This window comes from Telopea speciosissima, chromosome 4, assembly GCF_018873765.1.
Source record: "Telopea speciosissima isolate NSW1024214 ecotype Mountain lineage chromosome 4, Tspe_v1, whole genome shotgun sequence".
NCBI classification, from domain to species: Eukaryota; Viridiplantae; Streptophyta; class Magnoliopsida; order Proteales; family Proteaceae; genus Telopea; species Telopea speciosissima.
The window spans coordinates 43,516,146-43,544,012 of NC_057919.1; the positions used below are offsets into that span (position 1 = coordinate 43,516,146).

Consider the following 27,867-nt stretch of genomic DNA (forward strand, 5'->3'; position numbering starts at 1 on the left):
TTTGAATATCAACTCCTCTTTCCTGTAGCAGCGAAAGATGAGGGATAGAATCATGAAGTAGCTTCCATAAGAAAGATCTGGTTTTAAGAGCACAGAGAGTATGCCACAATTTCAGCCAGATAGGATTAATTTGTTGATCTTGTTCTTGCAACATGAGTCTATATACAGATGCTACTGTGAATTTACAACTAGCTGTTGGATGCCAAATATAAGGGTCTTCGACCTCAAAAAGAAGAATTGGGATGGACAAGATACTCTGAGCAATGTCATCAGGCCACCAATGATAGATAAGATCAGATTTCCACTCCTTGGTGATTGGGTCAGTGAGAAGCCGACAGTAAGGGGAGCATTTTGTGGTAAAGGGAAGGGGGTGGAGGCTGGGGTGAGTCCAGAAATCTATGGATCTGCCCACGGATTGATATTACGCCCATAATCCACACGAATAAGGAGGCCCTTCAAAAGGAGAGATCGAGATTCACCAACCCTAAGAAGCAGTGTAATGGGGAGGGGCATAAAAAAATGTGATGATGGGAAGTATTTGGATTTCATTTAAGTGCCTCGCATTGATCGAGAAGGGGAGAGAAGCTGCCAGGCCTTTTTGGCAAGCAAGGCCAGATTTATAATAGATGAGAATTTTAAATTCAGCCCACCCGATTTCGTGGATCTGCATATGGTGTTCCATCCTATGGTGGGAATATGAGACTTATTTCCACTCTACCAGAAAGGGCAGAATTGAAATCAGATCAGTACCTCACTATCAATTCAACAATTTAATGGTGAATGAATTGTAAAATTGCTGGAAGCAAAGAGACAGAATTGGAGGATATCAAAACAAACTTAAATTGAACCAACATTGGACCATGGTTCAATAGGACTGAACCAACACAACTTAACATGAAATAAAACTAACTAATAAAGGGAATCCTGTATTCATTCTTCCTATCCATATTTTAGGCCCACCAAAGTGGCCTACTACATTAAAAACCCAATGGACCAAAGGCCCAACATGTGTAGAACCCAACCCTATGCTTATTTCTAATAAAATAAACTCATTTTGATGATGTATCTGCATCATGATTCTTACTTTAAACCACTGAACACCACAAATAAGCTTGTTTACAGCCCTATATATAGACCCACATCCCAAAATCGTGATTAAATTTAGACTCTATGACAAAATCCTGGAATTAGGAACCCAACTCTCTTTCATAATAACACTCCTAATTATATTCTAATACAATATAACAATCCCCATGTTACCAAGTGGTCATGGGTTCGAGTCTGGAAACAGCCTCTCTGTGAAAGCAGGGGTAAAGCTGTGTACATTATGACCCTCCCCAGACCCCGCAGTGGTGGGACCCTCGTGCACCGGGTATCCTTTTTACAATATAACCATCCCCACGAGTGCTCAACTCCTTTCCTATTACAACAAGAACTCAATAAAAGACATTTAAACTACATTAGACATTAAATAAACTTCCTAAAATAGAATCTCGTCACTGATCAACACCCCGTCAGTAAACTGGTCATAACTCTCGCGATACAAGTGGAATAGCAAGATCTTAATGTTGTTGGATAGGTAACTCAATAACCTAACAACCAACACCAATTTCATTTCAAATAGAGAAGTTTTGACCATTCAAAAAATACTCTTAAAGAACAGTGACGGAAATAATACAATTTCCTGTCATATTATGCTCCCAAAAACTAATCTGATGACCTGTAGAGCATCCAAACCACTCAACTGGGGCACTGGGATGCTCCCCCAATCAATCCCCCGTAGTTTTAGTGGTAGAAATGCCCAAAAAAAAACAAAAGGTGTTTGTGTGCCTGAGGTGTGCTCAAATGTTTCTCTCTCAGCTCTTACTCTTTCCTTCCTTCATCTTCTTCTTCTTTCTCAAAGAGATTGTTCATATGTACTTCTCACAGGACCATAACAGTATCTTAGTTTTTGTCTGTCTTTTCCCTATTTTCTTCCACTTCTTTACACCCTAACTAATCATATCCCTTTTCCCACATCAGGCAGCTTAAGCAGATGGTTGTTATCATAGTCATCAGACCTGAACAGACAGTTGTAAACTAATTGATTAGTCAACCAGTTCATAGACAAGCTAATTCACACATCAACCCTTATTAATTTATTTTTTCCTTGTGTGTGGGTGGGTAGTTCGGGAGTGGGTGGAGAATAGGATGATCAGGTATCCATTGCGATTACTTCAGTTTACAAATCAGGCTAACCAATGACCCAGCCATCAAAACAAGTCAATGCCCGCATCATGTCTAACAACTATGACTTTAGCAAGCTGTCATATGAGCTTCTGTACTACTTATCATACAGCTAAAGGATCAGCGTAGAGGCTTTGATATGTTAAATGTTTATAGGAAAATTTAACCCACTTAGCACTAATTTCTTTGGCATCACATGAGTGATATCCTACCCCACCCCACATTCAGCTTTATTTTTTCTGCATTGAATGTGAGTGGATTTCTTAGTTAATAAACAAAATTCCTACTTGAAAACAAGCAGTTGAACATAAAAATAATGTACTAAATAGGGCATTTTATGCCAATTCTAGAAATGAGGTGCTTATGAAATTGAAAATACTAAATAAATCTATCAATGGCAAAAAAAAATAAGTAGTATCCATAATGTATATTTTTTCTTTCAGACCTGAATTTCAGGGTCAGCAACAACATACTGCTTCAAGAGCCTATCACCGAATGCCCGAGAGACAGCAAGAACACCGCCCACTCTCCAAGTGCCTGCAGTAGCACTTTTGAATCACCTAGGCATAACTCAAAAAATAGATGCTAATAAGATTATTTCTCACCAGCCCACATCACAAATCCTCCAGCATCCTCAATCCGCTGCCGTTCATCAGTTTGATCTGGCTTGTGATCTCGTGACACGGCTATGGCTGCATGAAATTCAATGGTGCTTTTGTTATACGTGCATTCAAAGAAACAACTGAATGACAAAAAAAAGAGAAAAACCTAGGGGCATCCTCCTTCAAAGATGGCCTGTGAATCCACATAGTAGTGGCATGAAACTTTTAAGAAGGGAAGAGAAGAATAAAAAATGAATGAAGATAAAAACCTACATCCATCCTTAAACCATCCTTTAATTCATGTGGATAATATGGCACATAGTTGCTGCCAAGCCCAAGTCATATGACAACTTACTTTTTAATTCAGTTATCCCAACTTATAATCTACTAATTTACAAAATAGAAAAGATAAATCCCCAAACAACCAAGAAAGTCCTACCAGCTAACAAAACCACAAAAAAACTACAAAAGAAATTTTTTTTTTTTTTGGTGAATCAAAAATTATATTACCAAAGCCCGAGAGGGGCGAGAGGGAGAAAGCGGGGGGAGGGGGGAATGTACAAAGGGGGAAAGAGGGGGGGGGGATACCCCACTCCCCGCTAAAGGGGGGGAAGGGGGCGTAACAGAGCACTATCTAATCCCTAGGAAACAACAATATGCCTGTTCCTTGGGGAATCCAAAAAGGCCTTGTGGGGCAGAAGACTGAGCTTAGAGGAGACATCCCAAGAACGAGAGTTGGAGGTCCATCTCCTAAGGCTCCTCTCCATCCAAATGTGATAAAGAGTAGCGCCAAACACAAGCTTGCCAATGATGTCGCAGGTGGTGCATCCAGGGAAAGTCATGACCATCCAAAGCCACTCTCGAGCGAATGGAAGAAGACCCTTGCTGCAAGGCCAGATGAACGACAGGGCTTTTTTCCAAATGGCGGGTGGAAGGGCAGGTGAAAAAAAGGTGGTCAATGTCTTCGGAGCCATTCCAACAGAAAATGCAAGAGGGGGGGGGGGACAGGGATTCTTCGGTGGGAGAGGAAGGCTTGGGTTGGGAGGCAATGGTCAAGGGTTCTCCAGGCAAGGAAGTTGTGGCGGGGGATGTGACCTTTGAACCAGACTAGCTTGTGCCAAAGGACAGAAGGGGCTTGAAGCCTAACTAGGTTCCAGGCCGATTTAAAGCTAAAGAGGCCATTGTTGGAGGAAAGCCAACAAACCTTTGGCACAAGCTTATTTTTACGTATTACACCCTTATTTTTACATATTACAAAACTTACAGTAAAACTAAATTAAAGTCTGACAGACCATAATTTACTTCCACTGCAATTTAATACTAAACTTTGACAGACCATGAGTTCTAATCTAATTGACCTATGACAATTGTTTTAGCCCCTCCTATCACTACTTATTTAAGCATGAACCCTTTCTATTGAAATAAACTTCAACCCTAAAAACTACCCGACATTGGACCCCACAAACCAAAATTCCCAAAATTGCCTGTTGCAATTGTAGCAAAGCCTGCAATCTGTTTTGCGCTGCATCACTACTCTACTACATGGTCCCAAACATTCCAACATGGATTAGATGTGTTCTGTTCAGAATTTAGCAAAAATCAAACACAAAAGGTAAGACAAAGTGAGCCATCGGCCATAAAGGAAACACAGTTTTATATTTGAGACAGGAGTGAGAGTAGTTGTTCAATTGAGAATGTGATGATTAGGCATCAACGTTTGGAGCATCCCTCCTTTTATGTTATGAAAAAACATTAACCTCACTTGTTTTCTTCAATCTCTAGTCACATGTGCTTCAATGTGAGCCTTGACAACTTACAGAACATTGTTGATCTCATTACTCATATCATGGTAGTAGATCTGGTACTCCCTTTTATACTGTTAATTTTGATGTTTGGGGACCAGCTCCTATTACTATCTTATCTGGCTATCGTTAATCATTATCACTACCTTATTTGGCTATAGTTATTTAGCTGACCCCATTTAGTTGTATTGAGTTATGTAAACCCGATATCGGCGACAAGGTTTAAAGTATCGGTATCGGGTATCATATCGGTCGGGCGATTTTAAGAGACGTATCATATCGTATCGGAGATACGTATCGATCGGTGCAGAAACGCATGAAAATGATCAAAATACACTTTTGGACACAAAAAACAATATAAACAAGCAATTTATGTCATATATCATGCATATACACTAAGAATTGTGAATAATCAATAACCAGACAAGTGCGGCACTTTGAAATTGTTATACAAGATTAAAAGATGAGATTTCTTACATGTAGAGTCACTCTATTGCCATGAAGAATGCTAGAGTGGATCAAAGTCATGTCTGTAAGGGTCTTCAAGAATAGGAGCAACTAGGATGATGTTGGGTGAAAAATACAATGATTTGAGTTCATATCTTTGTAAATGTATACAAAGAATGCAATACTAAATTAGTTTAACCTATTCTATATGAATCATAGCTAAAAAAAAAACCAAAAATCAAAGATTTGAACAAAAAAATCAAGTTTTTTTCAAAAAAAACTGCTCAAAAAAGGGGTTTGGGCCTTGATTTTGGGAATTTTCCCTTGGCTGGACTCTATTTTTTCCGCCTGGAAGGCTCTGTTTCGTGTTTTGCAGGTAAGAATGAACAAAACCCAGGTTTTTTCTTAAATGGGTCGAGGCATATCGAGAAGTATCGGTACGTATCGATATGTATCGATCGATACATATCGATACGTACCGATACACTAAAAAAATAATAAAAAAATGGATAAAAGACGTCTCGTCTATATCGATACGTATCGACCGTATCGTATCGTATTGATATGTATCGGTCGATACATATCGATACAGTCGAGCCAGTTTTAAAAAAAAAAAATAGACGTCTCGGTCTGTATCGTATCACCACCGACCGATACAGAGACGTATCGGCCGAGACGGTACGATACGATACGGACCGATACTTAATTCCTTGATCAGAAATAAGGGTATTTTGGACTTTTTTTCTCTGTTTTTCCCCATAGCTTATATAGTCGGCTATGTAGGGACTTACATGCAATTCTGCCTGTCCTATTGCAAGTTATAAATAAAGCTGCTTAGTGATCACATTGATCACTAAATCCATTCATAAAATTCTGTTTTGTTAACATGGCATCAGAGCAAAACTCTTCTCTAATCTAAGTTTTCAAAACCCACCATCCTCCCATTGTTTTTTCTTCCCTCTCTCTATCCCTCAATTTTTTTTCTCCTTTTCTTCTTGGTTTTCATCCTTCCCCTTAGGGCAACACTAATGAGGTGATCATATGATCTATTTGCTGCCCTCAAACCTATCTCTTCTCTTTTTTTCATGACCTAATGTTTACTTCTGCTCGATAGCTGCTGGAACACATCTCTGCGATATTGGAGTCCTCCATGATTTTTGAAGATCAGGCCTCTATCACTTTTGAAGGCTGATTTTCCATTGTTGGAGCTTCATCTGCAACCTTGACCAGCATCTATTCAAACTCTACAAGTTTTTGGAAGACCCCTAACCCCAATCGATCTCCTCTTTCAGGGTTTTCCAAAACCCTGACATATATCGATTTTTGAGTTAGGGCTGCTTACTTTTGCTGCTTTTGTTTCAGAGGAGTTTCTTTGACCAAGAGGGTCACTCGACATCATCTTCAGCCATATCTTATGAATTTTTTTTTGCAAAAATTCAGATCTCCTTTTCTTGGGAACAATTCCAGGGTTTTGGCTCTTCTTGGCTGGCTGCATCGGTTACTTGCTGGTTCATCTCATTAATTGGCTGCCACAATGACAGGCTCAGATTCTTCTTCTGCAACCTCTGGGATTGATGGACAGCCCGGACTGATTTTCTTCCCCTTGCTGCTCCTATCAAACTTGATGGTACAAATTATCTCATGTGATCTCGGTCTAGATATTTGACCATTGTTGGTCATGGGCTTACTGGCCATATTCTTGGGACTAACCCCATGCTGGCTGACCCTGGTTCTCTGCAAGAAAGGTGGATGTCTCATGATGCTATGGTGATGTCCTATTTGATCCACTCTATGCAACCAGACCTCTCCGGCAACTATTTGCTACTGGAAACAGCCCATCAAATCTGGAGTGCTGCCAAAGAGACTTATGGGCGGGTAGGGAATGATGCTCAGGTGTATGAGACTCTAAAGAAGGTTCATGACACCACTCAGAAGGAGCTGTCTGTATCCAAGTACTATGCTGCCCTCAAAAGCTTATGGCAGCAATTGGACCATTACTCCAATTTTCAGCCATCTACTGCTAATGATAATGCTGCCTATCGCAAACACATCGACAAAATCTGTGTTTATGACTTCTTGGCAGGTCTGAATGTGGCATATGACCCCATTCGAGTACAGGTTCGTAGCCGGTCTCCATTTCCTACACAAGAGCAGTCCTTTGCTTTGGTTCATACAGAGGAGACTTGTCGGGCTGCTATGTTGCATTCCTCTACTATTGATCGCTCCGCCTTACAAGCTACTTCCAGCCCTACTTTTATTACCATTACTGATGGTGGTAATGCTGCCTCCAAAGAGCTTGTCAAGTGTAAACACTACAACAAGCCCTATCACACTAAGGCTCAATGTTAGAAGTTACATGGGAAGCCTACTGACTTTGAGGCAAAACGGGGACGTGGGAAGTCCAAACCCAAGGCCAATCTTATTGAATTTCCTGCTGCTGCTGCTGCTACCCCTTCTACCGACATTAGGCTTACTCAGGATGAACTCCTGGCTTTCCGTCGCATGCTACAAGCTTCTTCTGCTGCACCTACAATGGCATCTGCACTTGCTGCCCCTCCTGGTTCTCGCTTTGCCTCAGGTATTCTAGTCGGTAGTCATTGTGCATCGGCTATCTCCAGTCCTTGGATTATGGACTCCGGTGCTACTGACCACATGACTGGTTCCTCCCATGTGTTTCACCAATATTCTCCCTCTTCTAGTAAAGATAGTGTTCGAGTGGCTAATGGTTCCCTTTCTCCTATCAATGGAAAGGGGTCCATTCGCTGCTCTCCTACCCTTACATTAAATTCTGTTTTGCATGTTCCCTCCTTTTCTACTAATCTTCCTTCAATTAGTAGTTTGACCAAAGATTTGAATTGCAAATTAACTTTCTTTCCCACTCATTGTGTCATACAGGATCTAGTGAAAGGCCATACGATTGGGGGTGGTAAGGTACAGGGTGGTCTCTACTGCCTCGACATGGGTCAGCCTCCTCTTCCATCAGCTTCATCTTCACCTCATCACTTACATTCAGCCACTTCTACTGATCTCCATCTATGGCATTGTCGGCTTGGTCACCCTCCACTTAGAACTTTAGCTTTTTTATTTCCCCACTTGGTTAAAGATTGTAAAATGGATGAGTTGTTATGTGAGGCCTGTGTTTTGGCCAAACAGACTCGTTCCAGTTATTCTCCATTAAATATAAGAAGTGTTTCTCCATTTGCTTTAGTTCTGTTGGGAGGGTTTAGAATTAGAGAATAATGCTTAGTTGATCTACGGTAGACCCTAAGCCATATATTTATAATATGAGCTTGCAAATACATGGACAGAATTGTCCTTAACATAGCCAACATGGCTGTACATGAAATAAAGACAGGAAAAAAACCAGAATACCCCCACGGTATTGGTATTCTGGTGTACATAATTCAACACTCCCCCTCAAGTTGGAGCAAATATGTCAATCATGCCCAACTTGACTAGATTAGGATGGAACAATTTCCCAGACAATCCCTTAGTGAAAATATCAGCAACCTAATCAGTAGACTTCACAAAGGGAAAACCAATCCTTCTTCCAACTTCTTAATAAAATGCTTGTCCACTTCAACATGCTTGGTGCGATCATGCTGTATTGGATTGTGAGTAATGCTGATTGCAGTTTTGTTGTCACAGTACAACATCATAGGAAGATGAACAGGAACACCAAGGTCTTGTAGCAAGCCTTTCAACCACAGTAACTCATAAATGCCCTGTGTCATAGCACGAAACTCTGCTTCAGCACTAGAACGAGCCACCATATTCTGTTTCTTACTACGCTAAGTGACAAGATTGACCCCTACAAAAGAACAATACACAGAGATAGACTTCCGATCTGCAGAACCAGCCCAGTCAGCATCGGTATATGCCTCTACCCGTAGGTGACCATGAGGAGACAGAAGAATGCCTTTTCCGAGAGCTAACTTCAAGTAGTGAAGAATCCGAAGAACAGCCTCCATATGAGAAGAATAGGGGTCATGAATAAACTGACTCATAGTACTCACAGCAACAGCAATGTCTGGACGTGTGTGTGAGATATATATCAGTTTCCCAACTAGTCTTTGGTACCGGCTTTTATCAACAGGTTCACCCTCCTTTTCTTTGAGACGGACAGCAGCCTCCATAGGAGTATCTAAAGGGTGACATCCTAACAAACCAGTTTCAGCCAACAAGTCTAGGACATACTTCCTTTGGGAGAGAATGATGCCTTTAGAGGACCTAGCAACCTCAATCCCTAGAAAGTACCGTAGCTTCCCTAGATCTTTAATCTCAAACTCCAACCCAAGAAACTTCAACCGGTTGATCTCATCACCATTGTTGCCAGTAACCATAATGTAATCCACATAGACTATAAGAACAGTGAGTTTTTTCCAGCCCTCTTTATAAAGAGAGTGTGATCAACATTACTCTGCTTATAGCCCACAAAAATCATGGCCTTGTGAAACCAACCAAACCATACTCTAGGTGACTGCTTCAGCCCATAAAGTGCTCCCTTCAATTTACACACTTTACCTTGATTACTATCATAAGAAAACCCTGGTGGAATATCCATGTACACCTCCTCACCAAGTTCTCCATTTAGGAAGGCATTCTTCACATCCAGCTGTTGTAGATCCCATCCAAGATTGACTGCACAAGATAGCAAAACCCCAACTGTATTCAACTTTGCAACAGGAGCAAAGGTCTCCGGGCAGTCAATCCCATATGTTTGAGTGAAGCCTCTTGCAACCAGATGTGCCTTATATCGATCCACAGTCCCATCAACCTTCTGTTTGACCACAAACACCAATTTACATCCCACTGGTTTTTTCCCTGGAGGAAGATCTACAAGATCCCAAGTATTATTTTTTTTCAAGGCTCTCATTTCTTCCATCATAGCTGCCGTCCACTTTCCATCTGCATAAGCTTCCTACCAATTTTTAGGAATAGAAACAGAAGAAAGAGAAGACACAAATGCACGAAAAGACCGAGAAAGAGAACTATAAGAAATGGGATGCAGGGTGCAAGTCCTAGTACCTTTGCGATGAGCAATAGGTAGTTCGGAAGGAGAGGTCTCACCAGGAGGAGGATGAGGATTTGGATCCTGAGCCAGCAATTGGATAGGTATTGGTGCCACAGTGGATTGATGCTGCCCTCTTTTGGAGCATCTCTTTTGGTAGGTGATAACATTAGAGTTGTCAATTCTCTTCTGAAATTCACTGATGGTTCTCTGGAGTGGAGTCAACTCCCCCTCACTAGGAACATGACCATCATTATTTTCTACAAGCTCCCCCTGTAAAGGAATCCTTGTGGAAGAAGGGGCAACAGCCAAAGGCGGCTGGGCAGCAGCCAAAGTAGGCTGCAAAGGAGGCTAGGCAGCAGCCAAATAGGCTCCAAAGTAGATGGGAGAGGAAGAACCTCAAGGGGAGGAAGCACAAACACATCTTCACTAGAACCAGAATTCTCTCCCTCAAGATGTAGGGATGGATAATTGGAAAGACGTTCAAGAAAAACGACATCCATATTGACCAGAGTACGACGGGAAGGGGGATGATAACACTTATAACCTTTCTAGGTTGGAGAGTAACCCAAAAAAAACACACTGCAACCCACGAGGGTCAAGTTTGCCATGAGATTTCACGTCTCTGGCATAACACACACAACCAAACACTTTGGGAGGAACCACAAAGGTGGAATTCCCATGTAAAAGTTCGGCCAGACTACGGGAGTCAAGAACACGAGAAGGTAACCGATTAATGAGATAGGTTGCAGTGAGGACAGCATCCCCCCAATATTGGGAGGGAACATGGCGCGAAAACATCAACGCCCTGGCCACTTCCAACAAATGTCGGTTCTTCCTTTCAGCCACACCATTTTGGGCTGGGGTATCGACACAACTAGTCTGGTGAATAATCCCATTATCAGCAAAATACTTTTGAAATTGGTTTTCCTTATACTCGGTGCCATTTATCACTTTTCAAAACCTTGAGAGTAGCCTGAATCGAGTTTGGATAATTTTATGGAAGTGTTGAAAACAGGAAAAAACTTGACTCTTGGTGTGCATAAGATAAACCCATGTATGTCTAGAATGACAATCAATAAAAGAAACAAACCAACGATGACCAGAAAGGGAATTTTTACGACTAGGGCCCCAAACATCAGAATGCACCAATTGAAAAAGTGAAGAACTCCTTTTATTTGAAATCGAATAAGTAGAACGTGTCTGTTTGGCCAGAACACAAGCCTAACAAAAAAAATCGGTCTTATCACATGTTTTGACCAAAGTAGGAAATAAAGATGCTAATATGCCTAATGGAGGGTGACCTAATCTAGAGTGCCACTGGTAAATTTCAGAAGAGACTAAGGAGTTCTAATGTGGAGATGATAATGGAGGCAGAGTGAGACGACCATCATCAAGCAGGTACAGAATTCTAACAAATACATGGATAGAATTGTCCCTAACATAGCCGACATGGCTGTACATGAAATAAAGACAAGAAAAAGACTAAAATACCCCCATGGTATTCTGGAGTACATAATTCAACAAGTTCATATTGATGTGTGGGGCCCTGCCCGTCGTGCTTCTATTTCTGGTCATAGATTGTTTGTTTCATTTATAGTTGTTATACTCGTACTACCTGGGTGTACATGATGCAGCACAAGAGTGAAGTTTTTCACTGTTTTCGGCTCTTTCATCGTATGGTTCAGACCCAATTCAATGCCACCTTAAAAATTCTGTGGAGTGATATTGGCAGAGAATACATAGAGGGCTAGTTTCAAAATTTTTTGGCTGAAAATGGCATTATTCATCAGACCAGCTGTATCGACACTCCGGCCCATAATGGAATGGCTAAAAGGAAAAATCGGCATCTTTTGGAAGTGGCTCGGGCCATTATGTTTGCACGGCAGGTTCCTTCTCAATATTGAAGTGATGCTATACTTACCGCTACCTACCTCATTAACCGAATGCCTACCCGTGTACTTGATGGCCATGCCCCTATTGACATTCTCCAGGGTTCCTCTTCTTTTATGGTCCCCCTAAAAATTTTTGGTTGTATTTGTTATGTCCGCAACCATCATCCTCATGGCAAAGCTCAATTGTTGGAGCATTCGGTGTATTTTTTTGGGCTACTCCACCACTCAGAAAGGATACAAGTACTATCACCCGCCCACTCAGCGTACTTTGGTTACTATGGATATTGTCTTCCATGAATCCTTAGCGTATTATTCTCAGCCACCTCTTCAGGGGCAGCATGATCCAGGTTTTGAAGATATGTCTGTTATCCTTCCGGATCCTATTCAAGGGGAGCCTTCTTCTCCAGAACCTCCAACTTCAGTCCCTAATTTGATTCCTATTCAGGGGAAGCGTAGACCTGTGAGTCAGATTCCTGTTGATAAATTCTACACCCGGAAGCACAAAGAGCAAGTTGAGACTACCACTACTGTACCACTTCTTCAATCATCAAAACTTGATCCAAATCCAGACCCTGGTAAGGATCCTTCTCTTGACTTACCTATTGTTGTTTGTAAAGGCATTAGGTTGTACCCAACATCCCATCTCCAATGTTGTTTCCGATAATTCTTTCTCTTTCCTATCGTGCATTTGTGTCCTCTCTTTCCTCTATTTCTATTCCTCAGAAATGGCAGGAGGTAATAGCAGATCCAAAGTGGAAAGCAGCCATGATGGAAGAAATGACAGCCTTATCCAAAAATGAGATGTTGGAGCTAGTGGTTGTTCCTCCAGGCAACAAACCAGTCAACTGTAAATGGGTGTTTGTTGTCAAGCAGAAGCTGGACAGGACAGTGGACAGATATAAGGCCAGACTTGTGGCCAAGGGCTTTACTCAGACTTATGGGATCGACTATCAGGAGGCGTTTGCCCCAGTTGCAAAGTTGAATACTGTTTGGGTTTTGCTGTCATATGCTACCAATCTAGGCTGGGATTTGCAGCAATTGGACATAAAAAATGCATTTCTTCATTGAGAGCTGGAAGAGGAAGTTTATATGGAGGTTCCTCCCAGTTTTTCTTGTGACAAGACTCATGGGAAGGTTTGCAGGCTGAAGCGGGGATTATAAGGGCTGAAGCAATCTCCTCGGGCTTGGTTTGGCAGGTTCCATAAAGCAATGATCTCTGTAGGATACAAACAGAGTAATGCTGATCATCTTGTTCATCAAGCGAAATGGAGATAAGGTCACTCTTCTTATAGTCTATGTCGATGACATAGTTGTGACTGGTAATTATGCAGATGAAGTTTCTCACCTGAAGAATTTCTTGGGACGAGAATTTGAAATAAAAGATTTAGACAGCTCAGGTACTTCCTTGGGATTGAAGTTGCCCGTTCTCCCAAAGACATTTTTCTCTGCCAAAGGAAGTATGTTCTAGACCTACTCTCAGAGACTGGTTCGTTAGGATGTCATTTGTGTGACACTCCTTTGTAATCTACTACTCATCTGCAAGAGAAGGATGGTGATCTGGTTAAAAAGGGTCGATATCAACTGTTAGTAAGAAAATTGATTTATCTCTCCTACACTAGATCAGACATTGCATTTGCAGTAAGTTTGGTCAGTCAGTTCATGCATGATCCCTACTCCACTCATATGGTTTTTGTCCTTTGTATTCTCCATTACTTGAAGTCAGCAACAGGAAAAGGGATTCTCCTATCTCCGCATGATCATCTTCGCAATCAAGCTTACACAAATGCTGACTGGGGTGTTAATCCTGACAGAAAATCCACTTCAGGTTATTGTACCTTTTGTAGGAAGTAATCTTGTCACGTGGTGGAGTAAAAAACAAAATGTTACGCCAAGATCCAGTGCAGAAACCGAATTCTGTGTTATGGCCCAGGGCATATGTGAGTTATTGTGACTTCAGGGTTTACTCCAAGATATAAGTGGTTCTGTTCATCGTCCAATGATGTTGTACTGTGACAACAAAGCAGCAATCAGCATTGTCCACAATCCAGTGCAGCATGACCGTACCAAGCATGTGGAGATTGACAGACACTTCATCAAGGAGAAGTTAAAGAGTGGGCAGATTTGTATACCTTTTGTGAAGTCCGGTGATCAACTTGTTGATGTCTTCACCAAAGGGCTAAGTGGGAAGTTGTTTCATCCTTGTTTAGTCAAGTTGGGCATGTGCGATATCTATGCACCAACTTGAAGGGGAGTGTTGAGTTATGTAAACCTGATAAGGGTATTTTGGACTTTGTTCTCTATTTTTCCCCATAGCTTATATAATCGGTTATGCAGGGACTTACATGTAATTCTGCCTCTCATTAAAGTTATAAATAAAGCTGCTTAGTGATCACATTGATCACTTAAGCCATTCATAAAATTCTGTTTTGTTAAGAAGTTGGGATAAGGTTATGTTGTTGTATTTTGTTACATTTGTGGATGATTACTCGTGCACTACTTGGGTTTACCTTTTGAAACATAACAGTGATATGTTTGATGCTTTAAGACCTTTTATCAAACTGGTTTACACTCAATTTGAAATCAAACTCAAGATTCTCAGGTCCTATAGAGGGGAGAATATATGTTTGGGGGCCTCCAAAAGTCCTTTAGTTATAATGGTATTCACCATCAGCTTGCATGTGATGATACTCCTCAACAAAATAGAGAAACTGAATAAAAGAAATGCCACCACTTGGAAATCACAAGGAGTTTACTTTATTGCATGCTTGTTCCCAAAACCTTATGGTCTGAAGCTCTCCTTGCTACCATGTTTACGATGAACGCATGGCATCAGATATTCTTGGGTCTAAAATCTAAATATACTTTAGAAATCCTTTCTCCCCACACTCTCGTCTCCCCTGTTTCTCCCAAAGTGTTTGGTTATGTGTGTTATGTCCATATTCGTAAATCTGACCGCACCAAACTTGATCCTAAAGCTCTTAAATTTATCTTCTTTGGGTACTCTCCTACTATGAAGGGCCACAAGTGCTACCACACTGGTGCAGACTGTATCTTCTTTGTATACTAAACATTATGACTTGAGAATTGAGGCTTACACTGATGTAGACTGAGCTGGATCTGTAATAGACAAGAGATCTACATCAGGTTACTGTACATTTGTAAGTGGTAATCTGGTTACTTGGAGGAGCAAGAAACAACTGTGGCTGCCAGGGCCAGTGCAAAGGCAGAATTTAGAGCAATGGCATACGGAGTTCGTGAATACTATGCAACATGATTGCACAGAGCATATTGAGGTTGACCGACACTTCATAAAGGAGAAGATCAACTTTGGGGGTATTTGCACACCCTCTGTGAAGACTGGAAATCAATTAGCTGATGTGCGAACAAAAAAACTCAACTCCTCACCATTAAATAAACTTTTGAGCAAGCTGGGCATGTACAATATCTACTTCCCAGCTTGAGGGGGCATGTTAGATTATGATTATATTGGGGAATATAAGTAATGCTGTTTTATGGGGGAATACTTGAGTCTGTAAGGGTATTTCTGGTATTTAAGTTTAAAACATTTTTTTAAGTAAAAAGGCTGAGGTGACATCATCACTCAGTTAAGTCTTCTGAAATCCTCTCTTATTTCTCTCTTCTCTTCTTCTCTCACAACCTGCTCCTTCTGTGATTCACAACTGAACCACCATTATAGGGATATTCACCTATCAAACCCCAAAAGAGGCCAAGTTTTATAAGATACTTGGGAGAGAACGAATTCAGAATTAGAGTTGTGAGTATAATATGACTTGTCACTAATGACAGAGGTCCACTTTATTTATAATGAAGAATTACAGCCTAAGGTCAAATTAGTTCACTAGGAAAAACTAATAAAATACATAAAACCCTAATGTAAAGAGAAATTATTCCAATCCCATGGTTCTCAACACCCCCCTCAAGTTGGTGCAATGATATCAAACATGCCCAATTTGGAGACCAGTGGGTGGAACATTTTACAATGCAAGCCCTTAGTAAAGACATCAGCTAATTGATCAACAGAACTGACAACAGGGATGCAGATGGTTCCTTGCTCAAGCTTCTCTTTAATAAAGTGTCTATCAATCTCAATATGTTTCGTCCGGTCATGCTGGACAGGGTTGTGAGGATGCTAATGAAAGCCTTGTTATCACAATAGAGACACATAGGGCCGTTAATGGAGGCCTAGTGACGCTCCAGTAAGGAGGAGTGATATCATTCCAATTGAAGGAGCTAAAAGAGCTAGGGGCAGACCTAAAATGACCATAGGAGAAGTGGTAAGGAAGGGCATGCATAGGCTAGGGCTTGTTCCAAGTATGAGTGATGAGCACATTTATGTGTGAAATCTTAGGGCCATAAAGCATGCATTTTTATACTTGGAACGGAGTTACTCGAGGTTTTTGTTTGTGTTTTCAGGTTATAGGTGAATTCTTATGAAAATGGAGCAAATTATGCTAATGACCCGTTTTTAATCTGTTTAGTGGTGTTTGGCAATAGTCGGAAGCGTCCAGGAGTCGAGAAAATCAAGTTTGGATTGAGCACTGAAAGAATCACGCCAATTAGTCAAATTTGAACGTGATTATAGTGGGGCCCTTAGCATAATTTTGAGGTGTTAATAGTATGGATGCGTAGCCCATCGAGTCAGCTTCGCAACGGTTCAAACGGCACTTGATTCCGAGTTGAAACGAAGAAGTTACGGCCGTTTCTGTAACGTGTAAAAATGGCATGCAGGGGTTTGTTTGTAATTATCAAAAATTGGCCGGGGATAAAGGAAAGCAAAAGTTTGGATTCGAGGGGCTTTAGTGCAATTATCAGAAGTTATCTTTTGTGTTAGCCAAAAGATTCCATTTGGAAGGCTCTGGAACAATCCAACTTCAACTTAAGATATCTTGGGCTCCTGAACTCCAAATTGAACGAAATTTGGGTCTATTTTGGGTGATTTTTCGTAAGGAATGCAACAATGAGGCCTATATAAGCATCCCATGCTCCACGTTTTTTGAAGGATAGAATGGGAATTTAATAAATTCTTGAAGGGAATCCTAGTCATCACCCTTATTCTCTCTCTCCTACAACTTTCCAAGGGCACCTTTGGAATTGTGCTATGGATAGATTTCTTTTGAAAAATATTCTCTCATCCATGGAAGGTTGAAAAGTCAAAGATGCATTGATCTTATTGCTTTGAGAATACACCTACAAAGAAAAGGAAGCACAAGAATAGAATTAGAAAGTCACTTTTTGAAAAATAGAAGGTTTATGTAGTTAAGATTTTTATCTCTCCCTCTTTCTATTTTTCTCTTTTTTCTTGGGGATCAAGCTATGTAAAGGAAGGAGAAGGGAATATTTCTCCTACCTCTTCTCCCTTCTCCTCTCCTTCCCTATAAATACCCCATGGTTCTCTCTTGTAAACTTGTTCAATTCATTAGTGAAATTTCTTCTTCTCTTCTTCTAGTTTTTGGCTTTCTGAGTTCTAGTTTGATTTTATGCTTTCAATTCCATGGTTGTACTGCTTTAATTTTATGTCTTCAATTTGGTTATAATAATTTAATTCTAGTTTAGTTTTAAAGCTTTCTAGTCTAGGCTTCTAATTCTAGTGAGAAGAGTTAGAGACTTGGAAGAGGAAGCCATGCAAGGATTATTCAAGTGTTCAAGCTTCTTCAACTACATTCATGCAAGGCCTAATTAATTCATGCACTTTCAACTTTAGTAGAAGGGAGTATCAATTTCTTATTTTTATTTTTATGTTCTTCTTCTTCTTAACCTCTTAATTCTTCTAGCTTCTAATTTCTTCTTCTTATTCTCTACCTCTTTCTTCATCTATTAGTTTTATTTTATTAGTATTCTCATCTCCATTAATCCCTCCATTCTATTAGGAATTTTCATCCTCCATTATTTTTATTTTCATTCTCATTCTCTATCTCCCTAATTCAATCATGCTTTTAGTATTTTATTTTTTTTAGTTACTATTATCATTATGCATTATGGTAGGATTTTAATTTAATTATTTTTGTTTTAATTTCAGATTTGGTAGCGCCATTTCAAGTGTGAGAAGCAAGTAATTTCAATCCGGTTCAAGCCCCTTCGGGTTTTACATCTCTAATCTCTTAGTCTCATTCTCCCTCTCTAATCTCTTTCTTTTGTTTTTTTTTTATGTGATTGTGGTATGTGGCTTATTTCTTCCAATCTACGTTAGTATTGATAGGTTAGATGCTTATGTGTTAGGACGCCAATTCAATTCCTTAGATGCGTAATTTCGATAGATGCTTGTGAGTTAGGACACGTTAATTTAATTATCATTAGTTTAATTCCACCCTTTAATTAATTTGGTTCACTTTGCATTGCTTTAAAGTGAGTAAAATAGAGTAGCGTACATCTCCTTGATTTTGACTCATAGCTACGATTAATCCGTACACTTGCAGTTATTATTTTGTGCAAACAAGTTTTTGGCGCCTTACCAAAGTTGAAAGTGCATGAATTAATTAAGCCTTGCATGAATGTAGTTGAAGAAGCTTGAACACTTGAATAATCCTTGCATGGCTTCCTCTTCTAAGTCTAACTCTTTTCACTAGAATTAGAAGCCTAGACTAGAAAGCTTTAAAACTAAACTAGAATTAAATTATTACAACCAAATTGACGACATAAAATTAAAGCATGAATCAAAAGCATTACAACCATGGAATTGAAATCATAAAATCAAACTAGAACTTAGAAAGCCAAAAACTAGAAGAAGAGAAGAAGAAATTTCACTAATGAATTGAACAACTTTACACGAGAGAACCATGGGGTATTTGTAGGGAAGGAGAGGAGAAGGGAGAAGAGGTAGGAGAAATACTGCCTTCTCCTTCCTTTACATAGCTTGATCCCTAAGAAAAAAGAGAAAAATAGAAAAAGGGAGAGATAAAAATCTTAGCTACATAAACTTTCTATTTTTCAAAAAGTGACTTTCTAATTCTATTCTTGTGCATTCCTTTTCTTTGTAGATGTCTTCTCAAAGCAATGAGATCAAGGCATCTTTGACTTTTCAACCTTCCATGGATGAGAGAATATTTTTCAAAAGAAATCTATCCATAGTACAATTCCAAAGGTGCCCTTGGAAAGTTGGAGGAGAGAGAATAAGGGTGATGACTAGGATTCCCTTCAAGAATTAATTAAATCCCCAATATGTCCTTCAAAAAACGTGGAGCATGGGATGCTTATATAGACCTCACTGTTGCATTCCTTGCGAAAAATCACCCAAAATAGACCCAAATTTCGTCCAATTTGGAGTTCGGGAGCCCAAGATATCTCAAGTTGAAGTTGGACTGCTCCAAAGCCTTTCAAATGGAATCTTTTGGCTAACACAAAGGATAACTTCTTATAATTGCGCTAAAGCCCCTCGAATCCGAACTTTCGCTTTCCTTTGTCCCCGACCAATTTTTGATAATTACAAACAAACCCCTACATGCCATTTTTGCGCGTTGTTACGAAAACGGCCATAAATTCTTCGTTTCAACTCGGAATCAAATGTCGTTTGAACCGTTACGAAGCTGACTCGATGGGCTAAGCATCCATACTATTAACACCTCAAAATTATGCTAAGGGGCCCACGGTAATCACGTTCAAATTTGACTAATTGGCGTGATTCTTTCAGTGCTCAATCCAAACTTGATTTTCTCGATTCCTGGACGCTTCCGACCACTGCCAAACACCACTAAACAGCTTAAAAATGGGTCATTAGCATCATTTGCCCCATTTTCACAAGAATTCACCTAAAACCTGAAAACACAAACAAAAACCTCGAGTAGCTCCGTTCCAAATATAAAAATGCATGCTTTATGGCCCTAAGATTTCACACATAAATGTGCTCATCAGATTCCCCCACACTTGAACTTTACTTGTCCTCAAATAAACAAAACAAAAACTATCCTAAAATACAGAAATCGTAACTCACTTTTGTAGGAATCACTGTTGCACTTAGCATGTGCAACAAACCTTTAAACCCCTAGGTTACCCCTAGTGGACGAGTTGTGTCTCGTAGGTGTTTGCAATGAACGTACACCCAAAATTCAATAAGTCAAAAGATGATGCGAATTTTAATCATGGCATGAGTAGGATAGTGCACACAAGCTCTAAGAATGCTCAACCGAAGATCAAGGAGCCAAAGGTTCCCCCACACTTGAATTTTATTACCCCACATCAATTCAAGCAACAAGCATGCATCAAGATTAAGGGATCTCCTCATATTTTTTGAACACTACTCACCTTCAGGTAAACCACTCATAGCATCGATGGAACCAAAGACTTAGGCTTTGAGTATTTTTTACCATAGCTTTTCTTTCCACAATAAACTCTATTTCTACTCACTCTTGTTCTCTCGAATGACATGGTGGAGCATACACTGACACAAATACTTAGTAGCTTTGCTTTTGCATATATTCATAAGACATTGAGACATTGATGCTTTAGGGTTTTTTTTTTGAGTTTCCTTCCAAGGAATTTCGAACAAGTCATCCTGCTTCCTGAGGCAACAGTGCCCTGTCTAGTCCCAAGGAATTCCACTTTCCTTTCTTGTCTCTTTTTTTTTTTCTTTTTCTTTTTTTTTTCATTCATTTTCATGCCTTGCCACAAACAAATTGGTCTCAACTAGTAGCCAAAAGATCAAAGAGTCCAAAAAACACATATAGGAATCTAGCCATCAAATGAAATAACGCTCATATTTTCCAACTCAATCCCTCTCACCGGATACAAACCAACTACCGTCCTTGAAAAGGGATTTTTTATTATTTCGCATGCTAGGGCACCTAATTCCCTCTCTCTCGCTTCGCAATCAAAGAAACGTATGCACAAAACCAAACTACCGCCATAATCAAAATTCACAAACTTCAGCAATTAAGTCCAACACACACACCCATACTTAATTCATGCAGTGTTCTCAATGTATGCTGAAAAGAAGGAATAAGGACAAGGGAGGGGATACATACCAGGAAATCAGTCTTCAAGGTAAAGAGACTCATGGAGATCCATGACCTCTTCCTTAACTGGAGCAGGCATCTCAATGTATGGCTTCAAACGTTGGCCATTTACCTTAAATGTAGCACCTGTACTTGGATTTGCCACTTCAATAGCCCCATGAGGATAAACAGTCTGAACAATATAGGGGTCATCCCATCTAGAGCGCAACTTACCTGGAAAGATGTGTAAACAAGAATTGTACAACAAAACTTTCTGGCCTACCTCAAAAGATTTTCTCAAAATGTGCCTATCATAGAAAGCCTTGGTTTTTGCTTTGTAAATCCGGGCATTCTCATATGCCTCATTTCTAAGCTCTTCCAACTCAGATAGTTGGAGTTTCCTATGGGCACCTGCAGTGGGTAGATCAAAGTTGAGCTTCTTGATAGCCCAAAAGGCCTTATGCTCAAGCTCAACAGGTAAGTGACACGCATTTCCATACACCAGACGGTATGGAGATTGACCAAGATCGATCTTAAAGGCGGTCCTATGGGCCCACAAAGCATCTACCAACCTATTATAGACCAATCCTTGAGGTTTGGGTTGATGGTTTTCTAAAGAATTTGTTTTATCTGCCAGTTTGAAACCTCAACCTGGCCACTGGTCTGGGGATGGTAGGGTGTGGCCAACTTGTGAATGACACCATATTTCCTCATGAGGGCCTCAAAGGGCCGGTTGCAAAAGTGCTTGCCCCGATCACTAATAATAGCACGGGGAGTACCAAAACGGGAGAAGATGTTCTTCAGAAATTTCACAACCACCTTGTGGTCATCGGTCTTACAAGCAACTGCCTCAATCCATTTGGACACATAGTCCACAGCAAGTAATATGTACAGGTAACCAAAAGAATTAGGGAAAGGCCCCATGAAATCTAGCCCCCATACATCAAATACCTCAACCACCAGAATTGGGTGGAGGGGCATCATGTTTCTCCTGGTGAGACGCCCTAAAGATTGGCATGAGGGACATGCCTTGCAATAAGTAAAAGCGTCTCTAAAAAGAGTAGGTCAATAAAATCCACACTGTAAAACCTTGGCCGCTGTCTTATTGGGCCCAAAATGGCCTCCACAAGCCTGATCATGGCAAAAAGATAAAACAGATTGTTGCTCATGATCAGGAACACACCTCCGGATTACTTGATCCAGACAAGTCTTAAAAATATAAGGATCATCCCAAAAGAAATACTTCACCTGTGAAAAGAAACGATACTTATCTTGGGTGGACCAATGTGCAGATGTCACACCCGTAACCAGATAATTGACAATGTCAGCAAACCAAGGTTCACTAGACACTGCCATCAGAAACTCATCAGGAAAATTCTCGTTGACTGGAGAATCCACAGTCAAGGAATTAGGCAGCCGGGATAGATGGTCTGCAACCAAATTTTCACATCCTTTCTTATCCCTAATTTCAAGATCAAATTCCTGCAACAAGAGGACCCACCTAATGAGGCGAGCCTTAGCATCTTTCTTCTGCACAAGATATTTGATAGCTGCATGGTTAGTATAAACAATCACATGTGAACCAATCAAGTAGGGCCTAAACTTCTCTAAAGCAAATACAACAGCTAAAAATTCTTTCTCAGTGGTGGTATAATTAAGCTGTGCATCATCAAGAGTCCTACTTGCATAATAAATCACGAGGCAATCTGTTGATTCTTTGCCCAAGAACAGCCCCTATTGCAAAATCAGAGGCATCACACATAAGCTCAAATGGCATTGTCCAATTTGGAGCTTGAATAATGGGGGCTGAGGTCAATGCTCTTTTCAATTGCTCAAAACTCTTGTGACACTCAAGGGAGAACTCAAATGGGCAGTCCTTTGCCAAAAGGGAAGTTAGAGGTCTAGCTATCTTGCTAAAGTCCTTAATGAACCTTCTATAAAAACCTACATGGCCCAAAAAATATCTAATGTCCTTCACACTCTTGGGTGGTGGTAAATTAACAATGAGATCCACCTTAGATCTATCAACCTGAATCCCATCTTTGGACACAATGTGACCAAGAACTATGCCTTGCTTCACCATGAAGTGGCACTTCTCCCAATTCAAGACCAAGTTCTTTTCTATGCATCTTTTATGAACCAAAGAAAGGTAATGCAAGCAATTAGAAATGGTAGAGCCATAAATAGAAAAATCATCCATAAACATATCTAGGAAGTGCTCTACCATATCAGAAAAGATACTCATCATGCACCTTTGGAATGTAGCAGGGGCATTGCAAAGCCCAAAAGGCATACGCCGGTAAGCAAAGGTTCCATAAGGGCATGAGAATGTAGTCTTATATTGATCCTCCAAAGCAATAGGGATCTGATTATAAACTGCATATCCATCAAGAAAACAATAATATTTATGGCCAGCTAATCTCTAACATCTGATCAATAAAAGGCAAGGGGAAATGGTCCTTCCAAGTTGCCGCATTCAATTTTTCGTAGTCAATGCACACTCTCCATCCCGTTTGGATACGGGTTGGAATCAATTTATTATTTGCATTCTCAACTACAGTGACTCCTTTCTTTGGCACAACCTGCACAGGACTCACCCATTGGCTATCAGAAATAGGATAAATTATGCCATGATCCAAGCACTTTAGGATCTCTTTCTTGATTGCCTCTTTCATAACAGGATTAGCCCTCCTTTGGGGTTCCCTAGAAGGTTTGGAACTCTACATTAGATGAATATGATGTTGAACAATGGAGGGGTTAATACCTTTGAGGTCTGACATGGTCCAACCTATGGCTTTCTTATGTTCTTTTAGAAGCTTGATCAACTCTTCTTCCTGTATAGAAGTCAAATCAGAAGCAATAATTATAGGGAGAGTATCATCTTGCCCTAGGAAGGCATACTTGAGGTTGGAGAGCAATGCTTTCAACTCTAATGTGGGGGGGTCAATAATAGAGGGTTTAGGAATGGAGGTGGATAACGGTTCAAGGGGCTCTAATGGTGGTTGGATGCTCCAGACCTTAGATAAGGGGGTATCATCAACACTTTCCAATTCCTGCTTACATTCTTGAAATCCCGTATCAAAATCAATCTCAAAGAAAATATCAACATCATCAGGAAATCCTTGAAGCATATGTACCTCTTCATCCATATCAAGCTGCTTGCCCAACCTAAACACATTAAAGTCCACACAAGTATTGCCAAAAGATAATTTCATGAGACCATTCCTGCAATTGATTAAAGTATTACTAATAGCAAGGAAAGGTCTACCCAAGATAATTGGGATTTGGTCCTTAAAATTAGCTGTAGGTTGGGTATCTAAGGGTGCGTTTAGTTGCGTAAATCAACAGAACGCTATTCACTTAGATCGCAATTCTAAAAAAATTAAACTGTTTGGTTGCCTAATTCTATTGGATTACCAGAATTACATAATTCCAATTTTATAACTAAACACAATCCATATCTGAGTTCACCTTTATAGGTAAACTCAGATATGGATGATGATTCAAAGCCTAAACATAAATAGTGTGGTCCATATCTGACTTTACCCTAATTCGAAAATCACAAGAGCACTCGACTCATATTTTCAAAAAAGGCGAAAAGCTCTCTACTATCTCGACGCACGAAGAAGACCTGCAAGATAAAGGAGGTGCTTGGTTGCTTGCGTCTTCTCTGTCTCTCTATCTGCTTCTCTATCTGATCTCTCTCCCTCTCTCTACATTAAGATGGTAGGGTTTTCTTCTCCAGTTTTCATTTTTTGGATTTCAGGGCTGCCCTAATTCGAAATCGTGAGAAGAGATTTGTGGATGTGGTCTTCTCTGTCCCTCTATCTCTCTCGTTAGAAACCTGGAAATCGTTGAAATTTGGTGAGCAGTATTCTCTGGCCCTCTATCTCTCTCGTTATTTGGTCTCTCTCCCTCTCTCTACGATTTAGGGTTTTTGGTTTTTAGGTTTTCAATTTTTGGATTGCAGGGATTTTTGGAGCAGAGATACTTGGGTATAGGGCTTTGTCAAGTTTTGGATTGCAGGTATACTCATTGGTCTCTCTCTGGCTCTTCATTCTTCTCTTTTCTATTTCCCCTTTTTTTTTTTCTTTTTTTTTTTCTTTTTTTTTTGCTTTTTTTTTTGCTTCTCTGTTTCTATGCTCGTTGGTCTCTCTCTGGTATAGATTTGAAGTTCTGTTGGAATTTTCCTCTTTTTTTTTTTTTTGGCTTCTCTGTTTCTATGCTCGCTGGTCTCTCTCTGGTATAGATTTGAAGTTCTGTTGGAATTTTCCTTTATTTTTATTTTTTTTTGCTTCTCTGTTTCTGTGCTCGCTGGTCTCTCTCTGGTATAGATTTGAAGTTCTGTTGTAATTTTACTGCTAACCTGTGTGTCCTGTTACAACATGGTTCCATCCGTACTTTCTTTTTTTCTGCATGTTACTAATTCTGATTCACTAGTTATTGCTGTCATGATTAGTTTCTTAGGTGTAATTTATCCAACTGAACATGGCATATTCATTTTGTTTTCATTTTTCGTTTACTAAAAGAGAGAACCATTGGGCCCTGGAGACCATTCAATTTCTGACCGGATTGATTTGGGCCCTTGAGATCTCTTTGGTTGGGATCAGTGAGACTTTGGGTCTGATCTTTGTGTATCTTCACATGTCCATATATAGACATGTTTCTGATGAGGATTAGCTGATATCTGTGTATGTAGATAATCGATTCTGTTACTGATTATTGAGACTAGTAAAAGTTCATTGAGTATGCATGCTTGCTTGGTTGATAAAGTTGCTGATATTGATACAATGACATAGGCAACCCCACCATTTGTGGTACTGTAGTCAGCTACTGGTAGAAGGAAAAAAGAAGAAGAACCTGCAGATGTTTGGTTCTACTTTGGACCAGTTTTCTGGTTCAAACAAGCACCTGCGGTTCAATTCTAGTTCCCAAGGAACCTGAAATCGTGGGATAGTTGTAGGACACTATGTACTTTTATTTTAATGTTTTTAAGTTTCTTACTGAGGCTGGGATATGTCCAGTCCTGTTCCAAGTCAATTTTATTCCAATTGTCAGAGTCCTATGTTCCTGTCAATTTTATTCCAATTGTCTAGTCCTGTGTTCAAGCCATATTTTATTCTAGGAGGTTGGGGTATTAAACTGTCGTTCAGCCTGGATACTATGCAATTAGACAAGGGAACAAGTAGCATGTATTGAACCTACTATGTTTACTTTATTGTAGAGACTTAGTGTTGGAAGTTTGCCCTTATAATTCAAGATCTTACACTTGAATTAACATAAAAATTTGTATTGCAGGACTATTCCTCACCCTATCTAGACCACTTGACCTAAACTTGGACCAGATCTGATTCTTATTGGATTGGTTACTAGTTTTCTCCAGTTTTGGCCCTAATTCCTTACCTGCCGATCTAGAATCTGCCTTGGATTCCAATCGCAGCCTTTATGTGATTAGATTATAGATAGCAATTAGAACCAAAAAAATCCAAGTAAGATACCTCTGGCCAGCAAATAATCCTCAATAGCAACACTGACTGATATGTCTCTAAAGTAGGAGAATAACAGTAAAACCAACAGGAAACAAAGTCCCCACAAGATGAGATGCAATAGATGAAGATATAAAAACCAGGAAGAGTATATTAGTCAAATCTGAAGCCCAAAAGTTCAGAATAAAGGTGTTCACCAATAGCAGCAAATCAGCAGGTCAGAATGACATAAAATTAGATTCGAAATTTCGAATGTCCTTCCAGATGGGAGAAATAAGATCCCAAAAATCTTATAGAGGTCTGCTGGTTAGATGCAGACTAATTGCAGAAATTGGGGTTGAAAAAAAAACCCTCTAAAAATAAAGTATAGCATGTCATAATGGAGAAACTCAACTGAAGAAACAAGCATTACTTGTTCTTTCTTGACATTGTTGTTGCATTGTTCAAAGCCTTATCCTTGGCTCCTGATTTTCGAAGAATATTACTGGTTCTTTCTTGACTTTGATCAATTTGATTTACCTGCAGGTATACTGTAAATCTGGTGGTTTTGCTTCGTGGATAAGAAATTGGCAGGTGAATATTTGACCCTTGCTGTTGCTTTGATTTTCTCTTAGCTTTTCCCCCAATAGTGAGGCATTGATCTTTCTTTAAATGAATCAACATCCATTCTTCAAGATTTTTTTGGTGACATGTTTGGATCCCTTTGACAAATAGTTAGTTTAAACATTTTATTTCTGGGGTACAAATGAATAGTTCAACTTTGGAATGCTGAGAGTTTGTAATTTCCCACCCCCAAAAAATGCCAGAGTTTATTTTTAATCAGTTGTTTGGTTTTATTCTCCATACAGAACTCCCCGATAAGACCAATGCTTCATTATCTCCTTTGCTTCCGTTGAGTGGTAAAGACAAGGCAAGCACAACTAAACCAGAGCACCATGTCCTCTTGAATGGAAATTCTGGGGATTCTGCAGATTGGGTATGATATCTATAAATAGTCTTCCCCCCTCACATTTCTTACCAACCCAGCCCAAACACGCTGGTTTGCTGACATTGACATTGGTGAATTCTGTTGGTCCAGAGACAGAACACAAGTCAATGGCAAGATTTTAGATGATGGAAATGCAGTCCATGCAGATTCGGCTATGAATGGTAAATAGTGGTTTTGCTGAGCTGAGTTGGCTGATGTTATCAGGACTGATATTTAAAACCATGCAACCTCAACTTTGTGGACTGGTTTAGATGTGGTAGACTTTGATCTGTATTCTAGTGGAAATGGAAGTTTGAGTTCTTGTTAATTTTCTTCACTTATGCTTCCTTAATTTATGGTTATACCATTCTATCATCACCTAGTATGATGCCACTTTTTTTTTTAGGGTTTTGCTTCCTTAAATTATGTTTATACAATTCAGTCTTTACAGTGTATGATCCCACCTGTTTATTTTTCAAGGGTTTT

At 39.9% G+C, this 27,867-nt stretch overlaps 1 protein-coding gene and 1 long non-coding RNA gene across 2 annotated transcripts in view; one reads left to right on the plus strand and one right to left on the minus strand.

The window, feature by feature from the left end:
- Positions 1–27,867, minus strand: part of LOC122659879 (probable protein phosphatase 2C 59) — a 44,475-nt gene that overhangs the window by 9,841 nt on the left and 6,767 nt on the right. The window contains exons 4-5 of the mRNA XM_043855030.1: positions 2,832–2,918; positions 2,672–2,763 (exon numbers count right to left, since the gene is read on the minus strand). Of these exons, the coding sequence (XP_043710965.1) occupies positions 2,672–2,763; positions 2,832–2,918 (179 nt within the window). The remainder of the gene's footprint in view (positions 1–2,671; positions 2,764–2,831; positions 2,919–27,867) is intronic.
- LOC122659880 lies at positions 26,837–27,709 on the plus strand. Its single transcript, XR_006332572.1, has 3 exons — positions 26,837–26,855; positions 26,940–26,987; positions 27,263–27,709. It is a non-coding gene; the product is annotated as an uncharacterized LOC122659880 (long non-coding RNA).